Source organism: Budorcas taxicolor, chromosome 23, assembly GCF_023091745.1.
Source record: "Budorcas taxicolor isolate Tak-1 chromosome 23, Takin1.1, whole genome shotgun sequence".
NCBI lineage: Eukaryota > Metazoa > Chordata > Mammalia > Artiodactyla > Bovidae > Budorcas > Budorcas taxicolor.
Window position 1 is genome coordinate 42,768,701 of NC_068932.1, and position 20,732 is coordinate 42,789,432.

At 47.9% G+C, this 20,732-nt stretch overlaps 1 protein-coding gene across 1 annotated transcript in view; it reads right to left on the reverse strand.

Moving 5' to 3' along the window:
* Positions 1 to 1,376: 1,376 nt before the first annotated feature.
* The window catches only part of CPXM2 (carboxypeptidase X, M14 family member 2), a 135,043-nt gene continuing 115,687 nt past the window's right edge, over positions 1,377 to 20,732 (reverse strand). The window contains exons 11-14 of the mRNA XM_052661011.1: positions 15,143 to 15,440; positions 9,143 to 9,282; positions 7,062 to 7,161; positions 1,377 to 1,630 (exon numbers count right to left, since the gene is read on the reverse strand). Of these exons, the coding sequence (XP_052516971.1) occupies positions 1,377 to 1,630; positions 7,062 to 7,161; positions 9,143 to 9,282; positions 15,143 to 15,440 (792 nt within the window). The remainder of the gene's footprint in view (positions 1,631 to 7,061; positions 7,162 to 9,142; positions 9,283 to 15,142; positions 15,441 to 20,732) is intronic.

The following is a 20,732-nucleotide window of genomic DNA, read 5'->3' on the forward strand; positions in this document are numbered from 1 at the left end:
TCTCAGAAAGTGCCATGAGACTCTTTTCTGGGAAGGCACTCCCTGGCATCTCCAGGAGTTACTAGTGGGTCCCAAGTGTCAGGATGACTTCACCCCAGCACAGGCGCCCCCATCCCCACCCTGCGGCAGGGGACACAGAGCTGGCTGCACCTCTACGGACCTTGATCTGGGTACAAGCTGCCCCTCTAGGACAGGCGCCTTCTCCAGGGTGACCAACTGCAGAGAGAGGAGGTGGGGCATGGCGTCTGGGTGGCTGCGAGTCTACCCGAGAAAACCACACGACTAGAAGGATCTCACCACTTGCTTTATTTTTCTCTTCTTCCCAGGTCAGTGAGGCAGCAACATTAATATAAAGCGAAACGAACTGTGCTCTTGCATGGAGATGCAATAACCCCTCCCACACCAATGCTCCCTGATAATTCTAAGAGCTTTTCATCAAATGGAGTCTAATCTGGATGGCCCAGCATCCCACATACCAAAAATAACTGCCAGGGTGATGTCAGGCAAGCTTAGGAATGCTCGTTTCCAGGAAAGGAGGACTATATTGAACAGGGAGGGCTGGCGGTCAGCCTCTTTTGCTCTTTTCAAGTCCCAGCAGGTCAGAGAGCCAGGCTAACTGCTCTGGTTCCTTAGGGAGGCTGGCACCTCCTTCTGTCCCTGTTTAGGGAGCCCCCGACTGCAGCAGCAGGAAGTTTTGGGGGTTCTCTGTGGGCCCCACTGCACACTCAACCCAATGCACGCCTGCTGCCCACGTTCACTCTTGAATTATTTCAGCCTTTCTCTCCTTTTATGATCATGATCCTTTGTTGAAAGGGGAACTAAGCTAAATCAAGAGGCAGACTGATGCTCATTTGGTAATGTCTCTATTGTCAACAGAGTGCAGGATTCATCTGCAGCAGCTCGGAACGCCCGGGGGCCAGAGAGGGTAGGTTCTTAGAATGCTTGTGAGCACCTCAGCTGGGAACATTTGGGCCAGCAGAGCCCTGGGAATGGTGCCACTTTCACTGTGCAAATTGTAAATGCACCAGGAATTCTTACTGTCACGCAAACAGGAGAAGCACCGGTTTCCTTTCCTGTACAGCCCGGAGACCCTCAAAAGGAAAGCTCCTCCCTCTCTCTCTCTCAGAGTCCCAGGTTGGCTTGTTGAATTATTTCACCTCTACCAGCCTTCCTCTGCTGCTTTGCCCAAGTTATTTGGATAAATGGGAACAAAGAAACTATCCTAAGTCCCCTGCTGGGGGCCAGCCTTGCAGTGCACACGTACTCCCAGGCCTTCATGAATTACAGAGAAAACAACAAGGAGTGAGTCCTCTATGGAGCTACAACCAAGGTGGTTTAATTTGCAGGGGTCCAGGGCATGACTCAGAGTTGGGAGGTCACCCGCGCTGTCGTCTCTTCCGCCCCCGCAGCTTCAACCGCCTGGCTGGCAGGCTGACGGGCTGCTTTCCGAACTTCTCCATGATCTCTCTGATCCTGGCCAGGTTGGTTTTGCTGAGCGTGAAGTCGCACTGCGTGGCCCCCATGTCATAGCCGACCATGCAGTTCTTAGTGGACGAGGTGAAACCTTCTGCCTTGGCTGTGACCACATACTCTCCAGGGTTGAGGAGGCGCCAGTAATCCCCATCGCTGGCTGTGAAAAGAAAACAGAAGAATTGAGAGCAGTTCCTTTCTAACACAGATACCAACCAGCCCTGTTATTCCAAGACCAGTCTCCTGGCCAGGGAGAGACTTGGAGGCAGGCAGTGTGGAATTCGAGCCTGGGCAGATGCAAATTCTTAGTACGTTCTGGACGCCGAGATGTTTTCCTTTTGGGACGTTACCTTAATGGTTTTAACAGGAAGGGGACTGGGGTGTAGGCTCCCTGCAGTGCTAATACGCATGAGCAGAGATGGAGACATGATCGCTAACATTCCTTTCTGACAATACACACCATTCATTATGAACTTGAACTTCCAAACCGTATGCCCTTGCCACAGAATGCCACCTTGAAAAGCCATCTGTGCCTGGTTTCCCGGCTTCCCTTAGCACGGCTATAAACGTAGAAGAGTAGTATGAGGGCGGGGCTCTCCACTTCTGAAAAAGAAGGAAGAGGCTACAGAGGACTTGGGCCAAGTGACCTGGAAGGAGGTCCCAGATGTCTGCACCTCATTCCATGGTCTTCTACGAAGAAGTGGAGCTTCAGGGGCAGGTACACGTTGCAGGCAGTGTCCCCTGCCTCCTCCCCAGCACCCGCTCAGTGACACCATTGATCAGGCATCCAACAGGGATCTAACTGGACCCATATCCATCCTCAGCTCAAGGCTAGATTCTTGTTGAATAAAGCAGGATCTGAGGCCAAGGCCACTCCTCCCCAGGGAACCCACACCTGCTGAGATCACTAGGACCCCTGACATTAAGGAGGCTTTGCAATAGAAAGTTCAGTTCAGTTCAGTTGCTCAGTTGTGCCCAACTCTGCAACCCCATGGACTGCAGCACACCAGGGTTCCCTGTCCATCACCAACTCCCAAAGCCTGCTCAAACTCATGTCCATCGAGTTGGTGATGCCATCCAACCAACCATCTCATCCTCTGTCATCTCCTTTTCCTCCTGCCTTCAATCTTTCCCAGCATCAGGGTATTTTCCAGTGAGTCAGTTCTTTGCATGGGGTGGCCAAAGTATTGGAGCTTCAGCTCCAGTCCTTCCAGTGAATATTCAGGGCTGATTTCCCTGAGGCTTGACCAGTTGGATCTCCTTGCAGTTTCAAGGGACTCTCAAGAGTCTTCTCCAACATCACAGTTCAAAAGCATCAATTCTTTGGTGCTCAGCTTTCTTTATGGTCCAACTCTCACATCCACACATGACTGCTGGAAAAGCCATAGCTTTGACTGCTGCTGCTGCTGCTAAGTCACTTCAGTTGTGTCCGACAGACCAAAAAGGAAATGTCAATTCTGACGCAGCGCACAGAAGGATGAGACAGGTGCCAATCCCCCAGACTGACCCAGTCAAGCTCTGTGGTAAGCTATGTGACAACCTCCATTTCTACAGGAGTAACTGGACGCCCAGGGAAGCGTCACATCTGCACAAGGTCACACAGCTAGTGCTCTGCTGGTCTCAGGGCCAGGCTTGTTCTCTCTCTCAGGACAATCTGTCCTGTCCGGTCTAAAGAGAAAGGGCTGGGTTTGATCAAGTGCTATGTAGACCTGGGCAAGGTTTACTCATCTGAACAAGTCCAGAAGTCCTCTAATGGATGGACGAGAACTCTCTGTGTGAGTGAATATGTATCTTACACACACATAACACTCTAAAGCACCACATTTAAACTGACATCACAAATCTCTGTTTATCTGAGACGTCCCATGCAATGCGTGCAGTGAGCTCACGAAAGCACAGGATGTTGTGAAAAACGAAAGACGCAGGCAGTTGTTCGCCACACTCTCGCAGAGTCCGCTACCTGGTAAACAGGCCTCAACGTGAGAGCCCAGGGCATATAACACAGGAGGGCAGCTCCCTGTCTTTCTCAGCACCTGCATCTTTCTCCAGTGAAAATGCAAGGTTCTCAACTACATAAAATGCTGCTTCATGGTTTTTCAGAGACCAAGAGCCGCGTCTGGCTGTCTTTGTCCAGTTAATCAGATGGCCCCGACCTCCTGGGCAGGGCAGGCATCCCCTGAGACATTCCTCCAAGCTTTCAGCTCCCAGACATACCCACCGGGGGAGCCTCTGCTCCTCTAGACCTCATGACCTGAGTGTGAGTAGCTTCCCTGTCCCGTCCTGGCCCTGTGCTGGGCCCTGGGCTCCATACGACCTGTGCTTCCTCTTTCCCACTTAACCCTGGGTTTCAATAGTGCGTCCTCCAAGCACGCCAGCTGGATTGAGCAGGATGAAGACAAACCGTCATACAAACATGAACCCAAATGTCCTATTCCTGCGAGAAGTTGAACACCGTACGTCTCAACTACTGTGGGTACTTTCTCCCCACAAACGCAGGGGTGGGTTAGTTAAGGTCAGGAACCAGCCTCCTGCCAATGGCTGCCTACCCTGATGGAGGCCCCTGGAGGTGAGACCTCTCAGTAGGAGTGTCCACCTCGAGGACACACGGGAGGTCAGTTTGAAAGCCCCCAAGGAAGGGGCAGCCCAGGTTCTCACCAAGGGAGGTGCTCAGGGAGCCAGAGGAGTGAAAGCAATCCATAAATAATACATGCTTGTCAGCACTACTAATTCAGATTTATAAGATGGCTGTGGAATTCTTTTTCTCCCAGCAACAGCAGAAGGCTCCCTCCTCACACCCTCCTCGATCCACCTGTCTTTGGTGTGCCAGCCTTCTTATCGTGGTGCCCTGCCAGGTGTGTGCTCGGGGGCTGCATTCTGTGGGGCTGCATGGGGAGGCTGGCACCCAGCTGGCACTGCCCGGCATGGGTGGATGGAAGGGACAAGCCAGGTCCTAACGGAGGGCCATTCATTAGCAGGTTGTGTTAGTGTCTCCCGAACAAAAGACAGTCACATGGCATTCTGAGCCAGATGTTGGGCCAGCACATTTGCATGCATTTAGAAAACATTCTTAGCAACTTCACCCCCTGTGGAATTCCATTTCATACACCTGCTTATTTTATGCAAAATCCCTCCTGGAATAAAACCTGTCAGATCACATAAGCCTCAGACAGAAATCAGGGCAGATTCAGAGCTTATGTGACGCACGGGAGGACCCTGAAACCAACACAATGAAGAGCCGTCCGTGACACACGGGATTCCTCTGTAATGAGAAGGTGCTGGGAGATTATTTTGGGGGAATAAAGGGAGGGCGAGCAGAGTTTCCTATTAGTTCATCGAAACTCTCTTTGATGACAGGGGCTTGAAATTCCGAGCTCATCAGGCAGAGTTCTCTCTGCTGTCTTGGGGGGGCCCCGCAGACATTTTATCTCCCACTCTGTTTAAAACTCTCCTTTTCTCACATTGCCTACAAGGCGCTAATGGTCCAAGGAATGTTTCAGGCTCCTTAATGAATCACTTTTTTATAGAAGCTCATTAATAATGTTTAAAATACAAGTCCTGGGCAGAACCAGATCACACAGCCCATTTGATCCATAAGGAACACCCGTCCCTTGCATGTCTGGCCCATGACGAATTTACAGTCTGCATCTGTTGAGTGACTGAATGAATGGACCAGTGTGTGCCCGTCTATGTGGGGCTCAGTTCAGTCCAGTTCAGTTAAGTGGGGCTCCTACATACCAAATGCCATGTGACCCAGTGTGTGGCCTCGTGGTCAGAAGCTATAAGATCCTGGGGGACAAGTGGTGGGATGCTCAGGAAATAACGGCTGAGTGAAGAAACAGGTTAACTACCTTGAGAGAAGGTGATTCAGGGCATCACACCGTAGACCACTGCTTCATGGCATTTCAGATGCATGTCACCCATTGACACCATAATTGTCCTTCTCTGTCAGGCACGTGAGTGGGCAGCCTGGCATCGAAGAACACCTGGGCCAGGGTGACACTCTTTACATGTACTGAATCCCAGCCTCTCCCTGCCCAGAGCCTCTGCTTCCTCGCAGGTCAAATGGGGTCATTTCAGGGAGGACAGTGTCTCCATGCATGTGATCAGCTAGTGGGGAAAAGGCCCCTTCTCTCCTTTGGGAGGAGCAGCATGGACAAGGGAAGGGCCCGCCACGGAGAGTCTCAACCCCTGGCTCAGTCCCAGTTCTGCCTCTCGCTGTGCGTCTGGGAAACGCTGTGTCGTGACCGGGGCAACTGGCTGCCTGGGCCCAGGGCAAGCTCCCAGACCCCAGGCACAGGCCAGGCCCAATCGGTGTCAAGTCTCACTTCTCCCAGTTCAAGGGCATTTGCGACTGAAGAAGTCTTTTTTTTTTTTTTTTTTTTTTTATGACAATCATGATTTCCTTCCTCTTGCTGATGGTGCATCTGTTCCCTATACCTGGGCAGGACCTGCCCTGGGTTCAGTGATGCCGCCCCATCCCCTACCCTCCCAATGGCCCAAATCCTACTACCCAGGACCTATGAATTGATCTTATTTGGAAAAGCGGTTTTTGCAGATGTAATTCAGGCTCTTGAGATGAGATCAGCCTGGATTACACGAGTGGGTCCTAAATCCAACAATCTGTCCTCAGAAGAGACAGAAGAGGAGCCAGGAGGAGACGGAGGCAGAGACTGGAGTGACGCGGCCAAGGACACACAGGATTACCCAAAGCCACCAGGAGCTGGAAGAGCTGCGGGAGACGCTCCTGAGGCTCCAGGGAAGCACAGCCCCGCCGACACCAGGACTGCAGACTCCTGGCCTCCGTAACAGAGAGCGAATACATTTCTGTTTCTTTCAGCCTCACCATTTGTCATGACAACCATGGGAAGCCGATGCAGGACCCAGTGCCCTGCTCACTGCTGCTGACAGCAAAGCGTCTGCCTTGCAGACTCAGCGCCCTCTAGAGTCGCCCCCACCCCCTATAAAAACCTCTGTGTTGGGCCCGCCATCTCCAGCAGAACTCTTGCTGACAATCTAACTTGGGCATCCAAGCAATTCTCTGCCACGCACTTTTGTCACTGCCTTGTGGCGCCAATGTCAGCCATCAAAAGTCAAGGTCTCTGTTTCGCATTTCCCCCTGAACACACCAAGTGCCATCCCAGGTGATAGGAATCCTCGGGCACAAGGGAAAGCCTGGGCGTGTTTTCACCTCACTTTCTGATCAGCAGAGAAGAAGGCAGCCGGTGGGCAGGTGCCTGGTGTCTGCAGGCTGCCCTCCCGCCAGCTCGGGAACTCTGGAACCAGCAGGGACATGGCACGCAGCTGCTCACACACCTCAACCCAAGCCCCACCCGCCTCCTGAACCTTTAGTGGGTCCTCCAGCCTCTCGGAGCATCTGGCTTCCACCTGAATAAGGGACAGAGAGAAGGCAGAAAGCATAGGCTGAACACCTGGCTTCCAGGGTCTCCCATGGAAAGCTGGAGGAAAGAGAAGATAAGACAGAGCAGAGGAGGAAGTTTCTGGACCTCACCTTGTGGTTCTAACTCACGTCAAATGTTTCAAGAATATGAGTATTTCCTCCTGAGAAACAGTTCACAGACATTCGCAGTTACCTGTTCGGATGTCATGGTTAACGCCTTCCACGGAGATCACAGCATTTGGAATTCCTTTTCCATGCAAATCCCTCACCAGGCCTTTGATGCCCCGATGGACCTGCTCGGTGAACATGAAGGGAAACAGCGGGGCTCAGAGACCATCCGGAACAGTGAACGGACCTATAAACCTACTGCCAGCCCAGGGCTACCCAGAACTCCCCCTCAGAGCCACATCTGGCTTGAAAGCTCCCCAACTCTGTGTGGATTTGGTGTGTAAACTTCTGTATTCCTTTCAGGTCCATCTACTAGAAAGTCCCCCACTGGAGTTAAAAATGTTCCAGGGTTGAGAAAATATCAGGATCTGAGATGGTTCATAAAAAACACATCCCATAAAAATGGAATTTAATTTTTACAGGCACATTTATTTGGACTTTCCTGGACTCTACAGACTTAAGAAATAGACTCTAAGAATCAAACAGGAGAGGAAAGACTCAAAGAGGCTCCTGTAAAGTACAGTTCAGTCCCCAGGGTCCTCCCGCTGATGAGCTGAGTCATGTGACACACACTGGATGGGCTTCCCCATCTGAAGATTCAAAGTGACATGTCATCACTTCCAATGACACTTTTTACACATGCTGTCATGCCTGGGCATTTTATTCATAGGAGGGTCTTTGGCTAAACTGGGATCATCATGTTAGAATAACTAGGGTCTTCTTTCTCTGTGTATATAAAATGAAAAAGAGCCTTCCCCCACAGAATTCCAGAGTGGGGATGGAAAGTGAGCTCATGGCGTCCTAAGAAGGGAGAACAGGTTCACAGCCTTCTCCACCAGGAAAGTGCACTATGGGCTGCACCGACCCTCCAGGACCCTCACGGACCAGATGTGGATGCTATCGCTATAACCTGGTGCCAACCTCTGCCACCATGTGGAGGTGCAGGTATCAGGAAGCTGGCAGCCCAAGCCCTTGGCTAAGATGCTTCTTCTGACTCATCTACAGCCACTCATGGAAGGGCAACCTCCCAATACAGCCTCAGAATCTTACTTCTAATGAATGGGAGTCATGGTAGAATCATCTGAAGTTCAACATTCATTTTTATCTCTCTGGTTTCTGTGAGTCTATTACTTAGTGGGGAATGGATGTTACTTGGAGAAGGAAATGGTAACCCACTCCAGTACTCTTGCCTGGAGAATCCCATGGAGGGAGACGCCTGGTAGGCTACAGTCCATGGGTTCGCAAAGAGCTGGACACGACTGAGTGACTTTACTTTACTGGCTAGTTTTAGTACCAAACGATAGCCAGTTTGCCCAACACTATGGGACAGGTGTGTCATTGAGAACAGAAGAAACGAAAGGTGTGGGAAGGTCCTAGCATACACGGCAAGGCTTCCTCACTGGCCACAAGCAGATGCTCACCAGCTCCAAGCAGAAACTAGCTGGCACGATTTAGAACTGTTCCCAGGCGGCACCCGGCTACCTGCAGCAGTTAGTCCTCAGCCTCTGAGCTGACGTTATGGGTTGAACTGTGTCCCCCACAAATGTTGAAGTCCCCACCCCGCCAGTACCTTAGAAGGTGACTGCTTTTGGAGATAGCATCTTTAAAGAATTGATGATGCCAGAAGAGTGGGCTTTATCGTCTGACTGATGTCTTTAAAAGAGGAAGAAACCGGGACACCAGGAGTATTCACACACAGAGTAAAGAGCATGTGAGGACAGCGAGAGGGTGGCCATCTGCAAGCCAAGAAGAGAGGCTTCGGAGTGAAACCAGCCTGCTGACACACTCATTTTGGACTTCCAGCCTTCTCCTGCTTCCCAGCCTGTGTGTTTCGTTATGTTAGACCTAGCAGATGAATACAGGAAGCCTGGGCATGCTGGCTGGACACAAATCACCCCTCCCAATGGAGCAGCGATCTGGACTCTCACTCACCAAGAACCAGCGGGAGCGACTGACACTGACACAGAGCTCAGAGACAACCGCTTCTTCCGACACTGTAGTCACCAGCCCGGGATGATGGTACTAATGTTGATCTCAGGCTTTTGGCCATCTCGAGGGCTTCGCCCCCTAGCGAGCCCCCATCCCTGCCAAGTGCCCACGTCATACCTGCTCCATGAACACGATCAAGGACTCCCGATTGTTCTCCCACTCCTCGGGCAGCTCGCTCTCGTGGGGATATTTATCGCAGCCCACGTAGATGGACAGCTCGAAGCAGTTTGTGTGAAGGTAGCTGAAATCGTTGAGACCTGCCAAGCCAACCAAGTAACATTTTAGCTTCACGGTGCTCAGAGAGGCATGAGAGACAGCAAGAATGTTCAAGCACACGACTCCGAGGACTTCATTTGAACAAGGAGGCATCAAGTATCTTCTCTACACAAAATATTAATTAGAGCAACTGCTGGGGAACAGAAAGGGGGCGGGGCAGGTGTTGAGAGAGAGACAAGATGCAGCTGGAACAGTTTATGGGGAAGACAGGCATACGCAGAACATCTCTGAGGAAAGGGGGACTGAAAGAAGTGTCTTCTAGATAAAATCACTTTCATTTTATTGAACTCAGTTTAATACTATATTTAGGATAGCGGTATCACTTCTTTTTCTCATTTAACTTTGTTGTGATCATTTTATTTCTTCATTTTTGGCTGTGCTGAATCTTTGGTGCTGTGCGGCTTTTCTCTAGTTGCAGCGAGCAGGGGCTCCTCTCCAGGTGTGACGTGCGGGCTCCTCTCGTTGCCGAGCGCAGGCTCTATGGCTGTGCCCCACGGGCTTAGCTGCTCCTCGGCAAGTGGGATATTCCTGGATCAGGGATCAGACTCGTGTCTCCTACACTTGCAGACGGATTCTTTACCACTGAACCATCAGAAAAGCCCCACTTTTTAAATTTTGTTAAATTCTTGTTGTCTCTTTTTCTTTTGTTTCTGTGGCTTTTTGTTTTGCTATTTTTTAAGGTCTCATGAATAATGTACGTTTTTAGTGTTTAAATTTAGCTCAGTCATTATGCTGTTCTCGCCGACAGCTCTGTAACTGTGGAATGAAACCTGTAGTTGTCGATTCTAACTCATAAACACAGCTATCCATCTCACCGTTTATTGAGTTCCTACATAAGCCAGAACCTGTCTTCAGCGCTCTGCAGCCAAGCTCACTTACTCTTCATCACAAACCAGCTGAGAGGTAGGTAGCTGTAGCCCAATTTCTCAAGAGAACTGAGGCAGAGAATGGTCAGGACTGCATTAAGGAGTGTATCCAGAATCACGCATCTGGACAGAGCTGGGGTTTGAACCCAGATGTGTGTAATGCCTGCCTAGAACTTGCTTATCACTGCTCAGGGGCTGTAGGACAAATGCCCTCACCACCCGGCTGGACAGCCTCATGCATCCTGACATGCCTACAGCAGGACTTGGTTCCTGTGCTCATTTCTTAGGGCTGCTTTTTAGCAAGGATCACACCAACTGGGTGGTCTAAAGCAACAGAAACTTATCCTCTCATAGTTCTAGAGGCTGGTAGCCCAGAATCAAGGTGTTGGCAAGGCCACACTCCCTCCAAAGGCTCTTCCTTGCTTCTTTCAGTTCCAAACAGCCCTTGGTGTTCCTCGGCTTGTGGCCACACCACTCCCAGCTCTGGCTCTCTCTTCACGGGGCCTTCTCAGTGTCTGTGTCTTCTCCTTGTCTACCCCTTACAAAGACATCTGTCGCTGATTTTAGGGTCCATCTGGGTGACCCACGATGACCTCATCTTGAGATCCTTAATGACACCTACAAAGACCCATTTTTCAAATAAGGTCACACACACAAGTTCCAGAGATTAGGAAGTGGACATATCTTTTGGGGGCCCCATTCCATGAAAGTACCCATCATTTGCAAAATGAACAAATGAGTGTCAGATGGCATGAAGTTCAGGGCACGTCTACCCAACATTTTCAGTTTGGGGCAGCAGAGTGATTAGCAAGAACACAGTGCTACTGTGTCCCAAGTGACAGCCAGGCAGATCTTCCCCCTGCAGAAGGTGCCTCCACCAAGCCCTCCCTGGGTTCTGAGAGTTAAGGCCACAGAGAGCAGGAGTCGGCGGGGCTGGTTCCTCTGTTGACTGGGGGTAAAAGGTCCTCCTGTGCTTCCACCAGCCTGGCCTGTCCCATCTTCCCTCCCTCCTCCGAATGCTCAGTGGAGCATCCTTTAGCACAGAAGTCTATTTAAAAATCATGGCTTTGGGTGTTAAGAGCAACTCTGTATCAACCTGCTGCCTAATGAGTCAAGTCACAAACAAAATGGTGCAAAACATACGGCCTCTCTCTCTCTACCAGATTTCAGCTTTGAACCATTCACGTGTCAGCAGCCATGGACCTTTGATCACATTTGTGATAAAACATGGAAAGTGACAGCAGGGGGATAAGCAAGCTGGAACAATGTCAAGTTCATGGACAATCCTCGCAGGGCCTGGTCTGGCTGAAAGAGGTTGGTCAAAATGCCAGGCCAGCTCATTCAGTGGAACCTGAGGTGTGGAATCCCAGACAGTGCAGGGAGGCCTGTGGACCGTGCCCACAGAGCAGCATGACAGGCAGGCCCTCCTGGATCGCAGGACTGCTCCAAGCACACACACACACACACACACACACACTTCTCATTATCCCAACCTTCAGACCTTGTTAGTTCTAAAATAAATAAATGTGCTATTTAAATCTCTGAGGTGGGCCTGCCATTTTGCAGTAAGTGTGTGCATGCATGCATGCATGTTAAGTCACTTTCAGTTCAGTTCAGTTCATTTCAGTCGCTCAGTCGTGTCCGACTCTGCGACCCCATGAATTGCAGCACACCAGGCCTCCCTGTCCATTACCAACTCCCGGAGTTCACTCAGACTCACGTCCATTGAGTCAGTGATGCCATCTAGCCATCTCATCCTCGGTCGTCCCCTTCTCCTCCTGCCCCCAATCCCTCCCAGCATCAGAGTCTTTTCCAATGAGTCAACTCTTCATATGAGGTGGCCAAAGTACTGGAGTTTCAGCTTTAGCATCATTCCCTCCAAAGAAATCCCAGGACTGATCTCCTTCAGAATGGACTGGTTGGATCTCCTTGCAGTCCAAGGGACTCTCAAGAGCCTTCTCCAACACCACAGTTCAAAAGCATCAATTCTTCGGTGCTCAGCCTTCTTCACAGTCCAACTCTCACATCCATACATGACCACAGGAAAAACCATAGCCTTGACTAGACGGACCTTTGTTGGCAAAGTAATGTCTCTGCTTTTGAATATGCTATCTAGGTTGGTCATAACTTTCCTTCCAAGGAGTAAGTGTCTTTTAATTTCATGGCTGCAATCACCATCTGCAGTGATTTTGAAGCCCCCAAAAATAAAGTCTGACAGTTTCCACTGTTTCCCATCTATTTCCCATGAAGTGATGGGACCAGATGCCATGATCTTTGTTTTCTGAATGTTGAGCTTTAAGCCAGCTTTTTCACTCTCCACTTTCACTTTCATCAAGAGGCTTTTTAGTTCCTCTTCACCCTAAGTCACTTTACTTGTGTCCAATTCTTTGCGACACTATGAACCATAGCCTGCCTGCAGGCCTCCTCTGTCCATGGGGATTCTCCAGGCAAGAATACTGGAGTGGGCTGCCATGCCCTCCTCCAGGGGATCTTCTCAACCCAGGGATCGAACCAACGTCTCTGATGTCTCCTCCAATGGCAGGCGGGTTCTTTACCACTTGTACCACCTGGGATGCCCCTTTGCAATAAGTGTGTATCTTCAACAGCACCAGAGGTACTCGAAGAATTGGCAAAATGATGAGAAACCAGAACGGTGGAAAGGCCTGAGCCAAGCTATGGTGAACACCGAATTCCAGTCCTTTAGTGAATGCGGTGCAGTGGAGAATCCTGGGTAATAAATGGCTTTGAAAGTGAAACGTGCGGGCAGAAGGTGTGGGGCGACCCAGATAGCGCTTCCCATGCCTCGGGTCCTGGCTGGGGATGGCGAGACCTCCTCTGTGTTCTCCCTGGGCTTCAATACGGGAACACAGAACAGCACATTCCTTAGAGTGCCATGTGCCCAGAGCTGTCACAACATCTGCCTTCCTCGTCGGGGAGAGGACGCCAGACGGCAGCTGACACAAAGAAGGGCTCAGATCTCTTTGGAGCTGAAACACACACAGGGCAAACGATGTGCCTTTTGAGCGGGACTGGACCCTGCTCCCAGAGGCCCACTCCCACTAGCTAAGACCTGTCGGTCACTGCTAATGAGCCAGCAAGACCCGAACACAAAAAAGAAGTGGGGGTGGGGGGCGGGGAAGAAAGGAAATTAGAAATCGCATCTCATTAGTCTACAAAGAAATGAATCTGCAGGCTTCATCACACCGCCTGCAGGAAGAATGATTAAAAAGGCTCGAGCCACCACATGGCTCTGCCACAAAAGTCCCCAGCATAATGGAAAACATAATGGATAGAAACAAATCAAATGCTGCCAGTGTGATTAGATAGCAACCGACTTCTCAGAACGGTGCTATTGGCCTGCTGCTGACAAATTCCGCAGTGTCCGAACCTGATTTAGTCACAGTGGCCACAGAAACTAAGCAGAGGCTTCTCATAAAGATTATCGTAGGTTTTTAGGACTAGAACTGAACAAGCAAGCGTGCTTTTCGCTATTAGAATATTTTTCTTGATAGACAGGGCTAGGGGTATTGATAATCGATAGTTAGGCTTTTTTGGTTTTTTTTTTACTTTGAACAGAGCAAAGCCATGATGGAGAAAAAAATAAAACAACTCTGCTTGGTTTGTAACCAAGAAAAAAATGGCAAGCTTTCTTTTTTTTTTTTTTTTTAAAATGGCCAAGGGAACAAATATGCCTACTTTTTAAACAAAGTTTTCCCCCAGAGTGGAAACATACCTGAAAAGTTTGTGAAGGCTGAATCTCTAGCAAAGGAAAAATAATATTAAAGTGAATCAGTAGAGTAAAACAGAGAACAAGGATGTGCTCATAAAAGAGGCTTCATGGAGAGCACTTTCCTAGAAGAGTGGGGAGAGGAGGAGTGGGAATTTATCACAGTGCTGCTGGCAAGCAAGACGCAGAACACACACCCACCATCTCTGTCATCCTCACAACAGTCCCAGGGGGACCATCAGCATCGTCCTTATCATCGCCATTAACATCAAGCCCATTTTACAAATGGAAAATACGAGGGTCCAGAGAGGTAAAGTCGAGAGTCACACAGCATTTACGTGATGAACTAGGTCCATCTGACACGGAGTAGTTTGACCAACTTTCACAAAGTCAAGAAAATAAGCAATGAACATTATGTTTGGGGTCTTGCCATCCCAATGCAGAGACCCCTTAGGGAATGTGATGTCTTCAACCCTCCGCACTCGAGAACTCTAGGCCAGGAGCAGCCCTGACCTAGGAAACAAAGGGCTGACTCTGAAACTTGGACCATGGGGTCGTCTGCTGCTGTGAAAGAATCCCTGAAGTCTCTGCTGGGCTTCCTGTCTTCAGTGGATGCTGGGGACAGGACATCACATTCCCTGCATCACAACAATGGGACTTTGACCAGATGCCCTGGTGGGACGGCGGGAGCTCCAGTGAATGAGCAATTTGAAAAAGTCTTGAGCATGGGCTCACTGCTCCCCCCCTCCGCCCCCCTTCCAAGGGCTGGCAGCACGGGGCATCTCCCACGGCGGGGATGACTCCAGGTACAGCGCCCTGGCTGCCAAGCACCAGAGTGCTCTCTGACCCTTCACTGGGTTTGCTTTTCTGGCCAAAAATTTCCCTAAGACTACGCTTACCAACTCTGACCCTGTAACATCCAAACAGCTCGGCAGCTAAGAGTAGACCACAGGGTCAGACAGGTCCCAGTTCTGCTCCTTGGGAGCCTGGACAGATCCCTTTCCCATCTCAAGCCCCGGTTACCTCTTTTATAACAAAGGAAGTAAGCCACATCCACTTGAAGACTATTGTGAAGGTGAAGAAGAGTCTAGGCAGAGTGCTTGCACCCTATACATGGTTAATTACAGCAGTTATTCTGCTGAGAACAAGGACAGATGGAGACCTGGACCGCAAGGTCCCCCCCAACCTCCATCCCACAGTCCACTGTCATTGGGCCCCACGATGACAGTAGGGCCATCGGAGACTTACTTCCAGCCACAGTGTGCCAGGAAGCCCCATTGACGGTCCCATCCTCCTTCTGGAAGTCTTCCGTGTGGCACACCCTCCTCCTGGCGTCCGTCATGAGGCGGTGAGTGGAGGCGTAGGAGTAGGCCAGCCAGCGGAAGACGTGGTCGTCGGGCGTGGGGGTATGCTCCTGGGTCTTCCACAGGGACCTCACCATGTCGTAGGGGTAGGCCACCACCAGCTCGCCCCCCTGCAGGTTGCCACCCAGCACGAAGGGGATTTTTTCCATCCAGGCTATGACTGCCCTGGTCTCCACTGCCACCTGTGAACATTCCCAATTTTAGCACATTTGAGAAATAAAAGCAGAAGGAAACTTGCCTTCTTTCCTGTGCTTTCCAAAGAGGGACATAGTTGAAAAAGCAGTCATTTTACGGCATCATTGGAGCAAAATTTAGAATCTCAAAATTTGCCTAGGGAAAACTGGCCACTGTGGAAGTAACGGATAAAAAGAGAAATCCAGAGAAATTTCTTATTGGAGGAATACTCCAGTTAGTATGCAAAGAGGGAATGACAGAATTAAAGGATTAACATTTGGCAACTTCACTGACTTCATGGGTCAGTCAATGAATTAATGTTCATCAATGACTCGATGGACATGAATTTGAGTAAGCTCCGGGAGTTGGTGATGGACAGGGAAGCCTGGCGTGCTGCAGTCCATGGGGTCACAAAGAGTTGGATACAACCGAGTGACTGAACTGAATGGTAACAAACAGCACAGAGAGAGAGAAGCAAACAAAATTATTTCCTGATGAAAGAACACACACCTAAAACTCCATCCACCCTGTATGTGAGGAAGCCTCTAGTGCAGGGGTTAGCAGACTTTTTCTATTAAGGGCCAGATAGGAAATAGTTTAGGCTTTGAGGGCACTGAAGTCCTTGTTGCAACTACTCAAGTCTGCCAGTCGCGAATATTCAACTCTACCCCTGGAGCAGTGTGGTACCTTGGACAATTCCCAGATGATGAACACGGCTGTGTTCCAGTAAAACATACAGGAACAGGCCTGGGCGGGACGAGACCCACGTTACCAACCCCTCCCTAGTCTACGTGGCCGAGTGGTCTGAATCTCACTGCTAATTTATAAGAAACACAGAGAAATATGTTACATTACATCACCAGAATACAGTTAGCACCCAGACAGTAGAAAATGTTAGATGACAATCTAGGTGTTTATATTATAGCTGTTACAAGATAAGCAACAACAGAATTGCAAGAAAAAAGGGAGAAAGTGATAGAGGAGAAAAGTACAGTTTAAAGACAGGTTGAAAGGCTTATAAACTAATCAAAATGAATGGGTTTTAATTAGATCCCAGTTAGACTGTAAGAGAGAGAGATGGAAAATGATTATAGGAGAAATGCAAACACTGATTGGATATTCTATAATATTAAGAAATAGCTAATTTTGATATGATAATAGTAATTTATGGCTCTAAAAGAGAGTCAGATCTTTTAAGGATACTTAATGAAATATTTACAGATGAAATGACATGACGTCTGGAATTTTCTTCAATAGTCTTGGGGAGGAGGAGAAAGTTACTGAGTATGTAGATGGAATGTGAATTTATAAGCGCTGACGTTGAGATGGGTACATGGATGGGATTCTCTACAGCTCCCGCTCTAGTTTTGTATGCTGAACTTTTTATGATTAAAAAGTTAAGAGAAAAAAAGGCGGAAAGAGGGTTAATGGCAGGGAGGGAAGGAAGGAAGGAAAGCAAGCCAGGAAACAGAAGCTAAAACTGGAAAGCTTGATATGATCAAATACTGATCAATGAATCAAATATTTGTCATAAGTTACTGATATCTCTGAAGATAATTCCAGTAGAAAAAAAAAAAACCCTAATAATGGAAAAGAAATAGACATAGGAAATGGTCTACCTTTGCTGTATAGCAAATTGATTAAGGAATGAAAATAACCTGAAGGATTCATTAAGCTTTGCTTTTGTTCCTAAACACATCGGGGCCTTGGGTTGGATGAAGCAGAGCATTCAGCTCACAATGCAGGATCATTATGGATCCATGCTTCATCCTCTTCTTTCCTATTTTGATACAATAAACACCTGTGAACCTACCGTCCATCCCAATGGTCAGCTTTTATTGACCGTTTCTGCACACATCTGATTCCTTCTGTCCCATCCTCCTGCTTCTCACTCAGAGGTAACCACTACACCCTAAACAATATGATTCTGAATCTCTTTTGTTTAACTCCATACATGTATGCATAAGGGTTTGATCCCTAGGTCAGGGAAGATTCCCTGGAGGAGAAATGGCAACCCGTTCCAGTATTCTTACCTGGAAAATCCTATGGACAGAGGAGCCTGGTGGGCTACAGTCCATGGGGTCGCAAAGAGCTGGACATGACTGAGCGACTGAACACGCATGCACATATGCCTAAGTGTGTATCACTTGGCTTTATTTTCTTTTGATCTAAAAAAAGGGTGGGTCTTCTGTAAATTTTTCCTCTTATGTTTGTAAGACAAATCTGTGTTTCATAAAGCTATATTGTTCAGTTTTTTTCACTTCAATATGAAGATGTCATCATTCATCTGTTCATTCTTGTTCTTGTTATGATGGGCATGTAGAAAATTTTCCATTTTTGCTATGGTGAACAGCATTGCTTTTAACTTGCACTGTCTTCTGGTGGGCTGTGCTAAGATGTGCTTAATCGCTCAGTCGAGTCTGAGTGGCCCATGGACTGCTCTGTCCACGGGGATTCTCCAGGTGAGAATATTGGAGTGGGTTGCCATGCCCTCCTCCAAGGGATCTTCCCAACGCAAGGATCGAATCCAGCTCTCCTATACCCGTGGTGAAATTTATCTTGCCTAAATCGCTAGAAGTAGAGCTGCAGTCACAGATATATACATATTTCACTTTACACAATAATCAAGTTATTTTCAAAGTTACTGTGCTAATTTCAGCTCTCACAATGAGTAAGAGATCCACCGTTCCATATCCTCCCCAACGCTTGGCTACTGTTAATTTTCCCAATCAGTGGATGTCAGATGTTCTCTAACCTGCACTCCCTTAGCACTAGTAATACCGAACATCCTTCCTTGTTTTCTGACCATATGTTTCCTCCTCCATGAATTGCCTCTGTGTATCTTTTACCCATTTTTCTCTTGTTTCTATTTTTCTCATTTGTTTTTCTTTATTCTTTTAAAAATTCGAGTTCTTTTCCAATGAAATAATTTTCAAATAACACTTCAGTTTTTAACCTGCCCTTATGATAGTTTCGAAAGTCTTCTGATGAATGGGCTTTCTTATTTTGAAGTAGTTGAATTTACCAATCTTTTCTAATAAATGCCATTTAAAACTGTTCTCCTCACCCTGAGGAATCATTGTAAATGCTGTTAAATTTTATCAAATGCTTCTTTCTGCAGACAAATTATTGGTTTTTTTCTATCATGTCATTGATTTCTGCTGTTTTTAATCAAGATCTTTCTACATTTTTGGGGGCTTCTTCTGTTGTCCTTTTGCTTACTTCTTAAATTAGTTGATGTTCAATCTTTCTTCTTTTGACATGTAATCATTCAAAGGTATAAATTCCTGAAAGCATTTTTTGCTGTATTCCACCAATTTTGAAGTTCCAATACTTTGGCCACCTGATGCAAACAGCTGACTCAATGGAAAAGACCTTGATGCTGGGAAAGATTGAAGGCTAAAGGACAAGAGGGCAGCAGAGGATGAGATGGTTGGATGGCGTCACCAACTCAATGGATACGAGTCTGAGCAAACTCCAGGAGATGGTGAAGGACAGGGAAGACTGGCCTGCTGCTGTCCACGGGGTTGCAGAGAGTCGGACGTGACTGAGAGAATGAACAGCCACCACCAATTTTTATATTTAGTGTTCTCATTATCATTAGTTGCCAATGTGAAGTTTTTCTTTGACCCATTGCTTAGAAGTTTCTTTTTTTTCAATTTTCTAAATACTTTAGCGTTCTTTTCACACTGTCTGCTAGTTTTATTGTATGGTGGTGAAAGAATCATGGTCTGCCTGTCTCTCATTTTCTGAACTTTGCTGAGGTTTCCTTTATAGCCCAGAGTGCCATCAATTTTTGAAAATGCACCAGGGATTATTCAGAACAATAAATATTCCTACTTCTTGTAGAATGCTTAGTTTCCTATGTCAAGGCTGCTAATTGCTATTCAAATCTCTATCTTTGCTGATTTGTTATCTATCTCAGGGGGTTTTCTTGGTGGCTCAGACAGTAAGGAATCCACCTGCAGGAGACCTGGGTTTGTTCCCTGGCTTGGGAAGATTGTCTCATAGAAGGGAATGGCTACCCACTCTGGTATTTTTGCCTAGAGAATCTGATGGACAGAGGAGTCTGATGGGCTAGAGTCCATGGGGTCACAAAGAATCGAACATGGCTGAAGGGACAACACTTTGATCATCACCTTATCTATCTCACCTGTCCATAATTGAGAAAGGTATTGGTGATGGCAGGGTTGTGTAATTCTCCCTGTGTTTCTAAAGAACAAGCTCAAAAACCAAATTCTGATCTTAACACAAAGACTGAAATTCATGGACTTCCCATCACTGTGCTAAAATAATTCTCTCTTAGCACCTCAAGGCTAAGAAAGCTGGCAACCATGTTCCAATTTTGGTCCAAGGGTTCCCAAATTATAACATCCCTTGAATCTTCAGCTTTGCCAGATGTCACTAGTATGTTAGCTTGAACAATAAGAATTCTAGGATGGAATTAGGATATAAGAAAGGATTCAGAAGACCCAGAGGGTCCAAGTCCTTTATCCCCCATAAGCTGTCCTTGGGCATCCTAAGTACCATGCGGTACTGTGTCTGTCCCCATCATTTGCTTCTTGAGAGACCAGACGACACCATCCTGTGCAACACTAAATGAGGCAACCAGGCTGGCCCTCCTCCAGGAAGTGGTACCCACGTGTGACGTGAGCTGAAGCTCTGAGAAAGAACTGGAGAGCTGCCCTCTATCTATCCATCCTTTCTCCCTTGATTCCTCAAGAAGAGAAGCTAACTAATCATTCTTTTTGAGACTGCAAATATGCTTGCCTAAAACACAGCATTCACCAGCCTTCCCTTTGGTGCACTGGTATCATGTTTTGACTGAATTCTGGCCAATAAGATTTAAACAAAAGTATTACGTAGGAATTCTAGGAATGCCTCTTAATGCCATTGACTGATCTGAGAGGAGGAATTTTTTTTAACCTTGTCTCTCCTCTTCCTCCAAAGGCATGACAAATTGCCATCTTGGATTATGATGACCCTGAGAATGAAAGTCCACCTGCTAACATGTGGAAGCAGAAAGACGACTTCTGGTTTCCTGATGATCACAGGGCTCCTATTTGTCTGGCCCTAAACCATCTCCTCCAGGGTTCTTTGTGTGAAAAGAGAAAAAAAAAAAACAAAGTCTCCCTCGTTGTTACTGTTGTTCAGTCGCTGTGTCACATCTAACTCTTCGTGACTCCATGGACCGTAAGATGCCCACCCTCCCTGTCCTTCACCATCTCCCAGAGTTTGTTCAAATTCATGTCCATTGAGTCAGTGATGCCATCCAACTATCTCATCCTTTGTTGACCCTT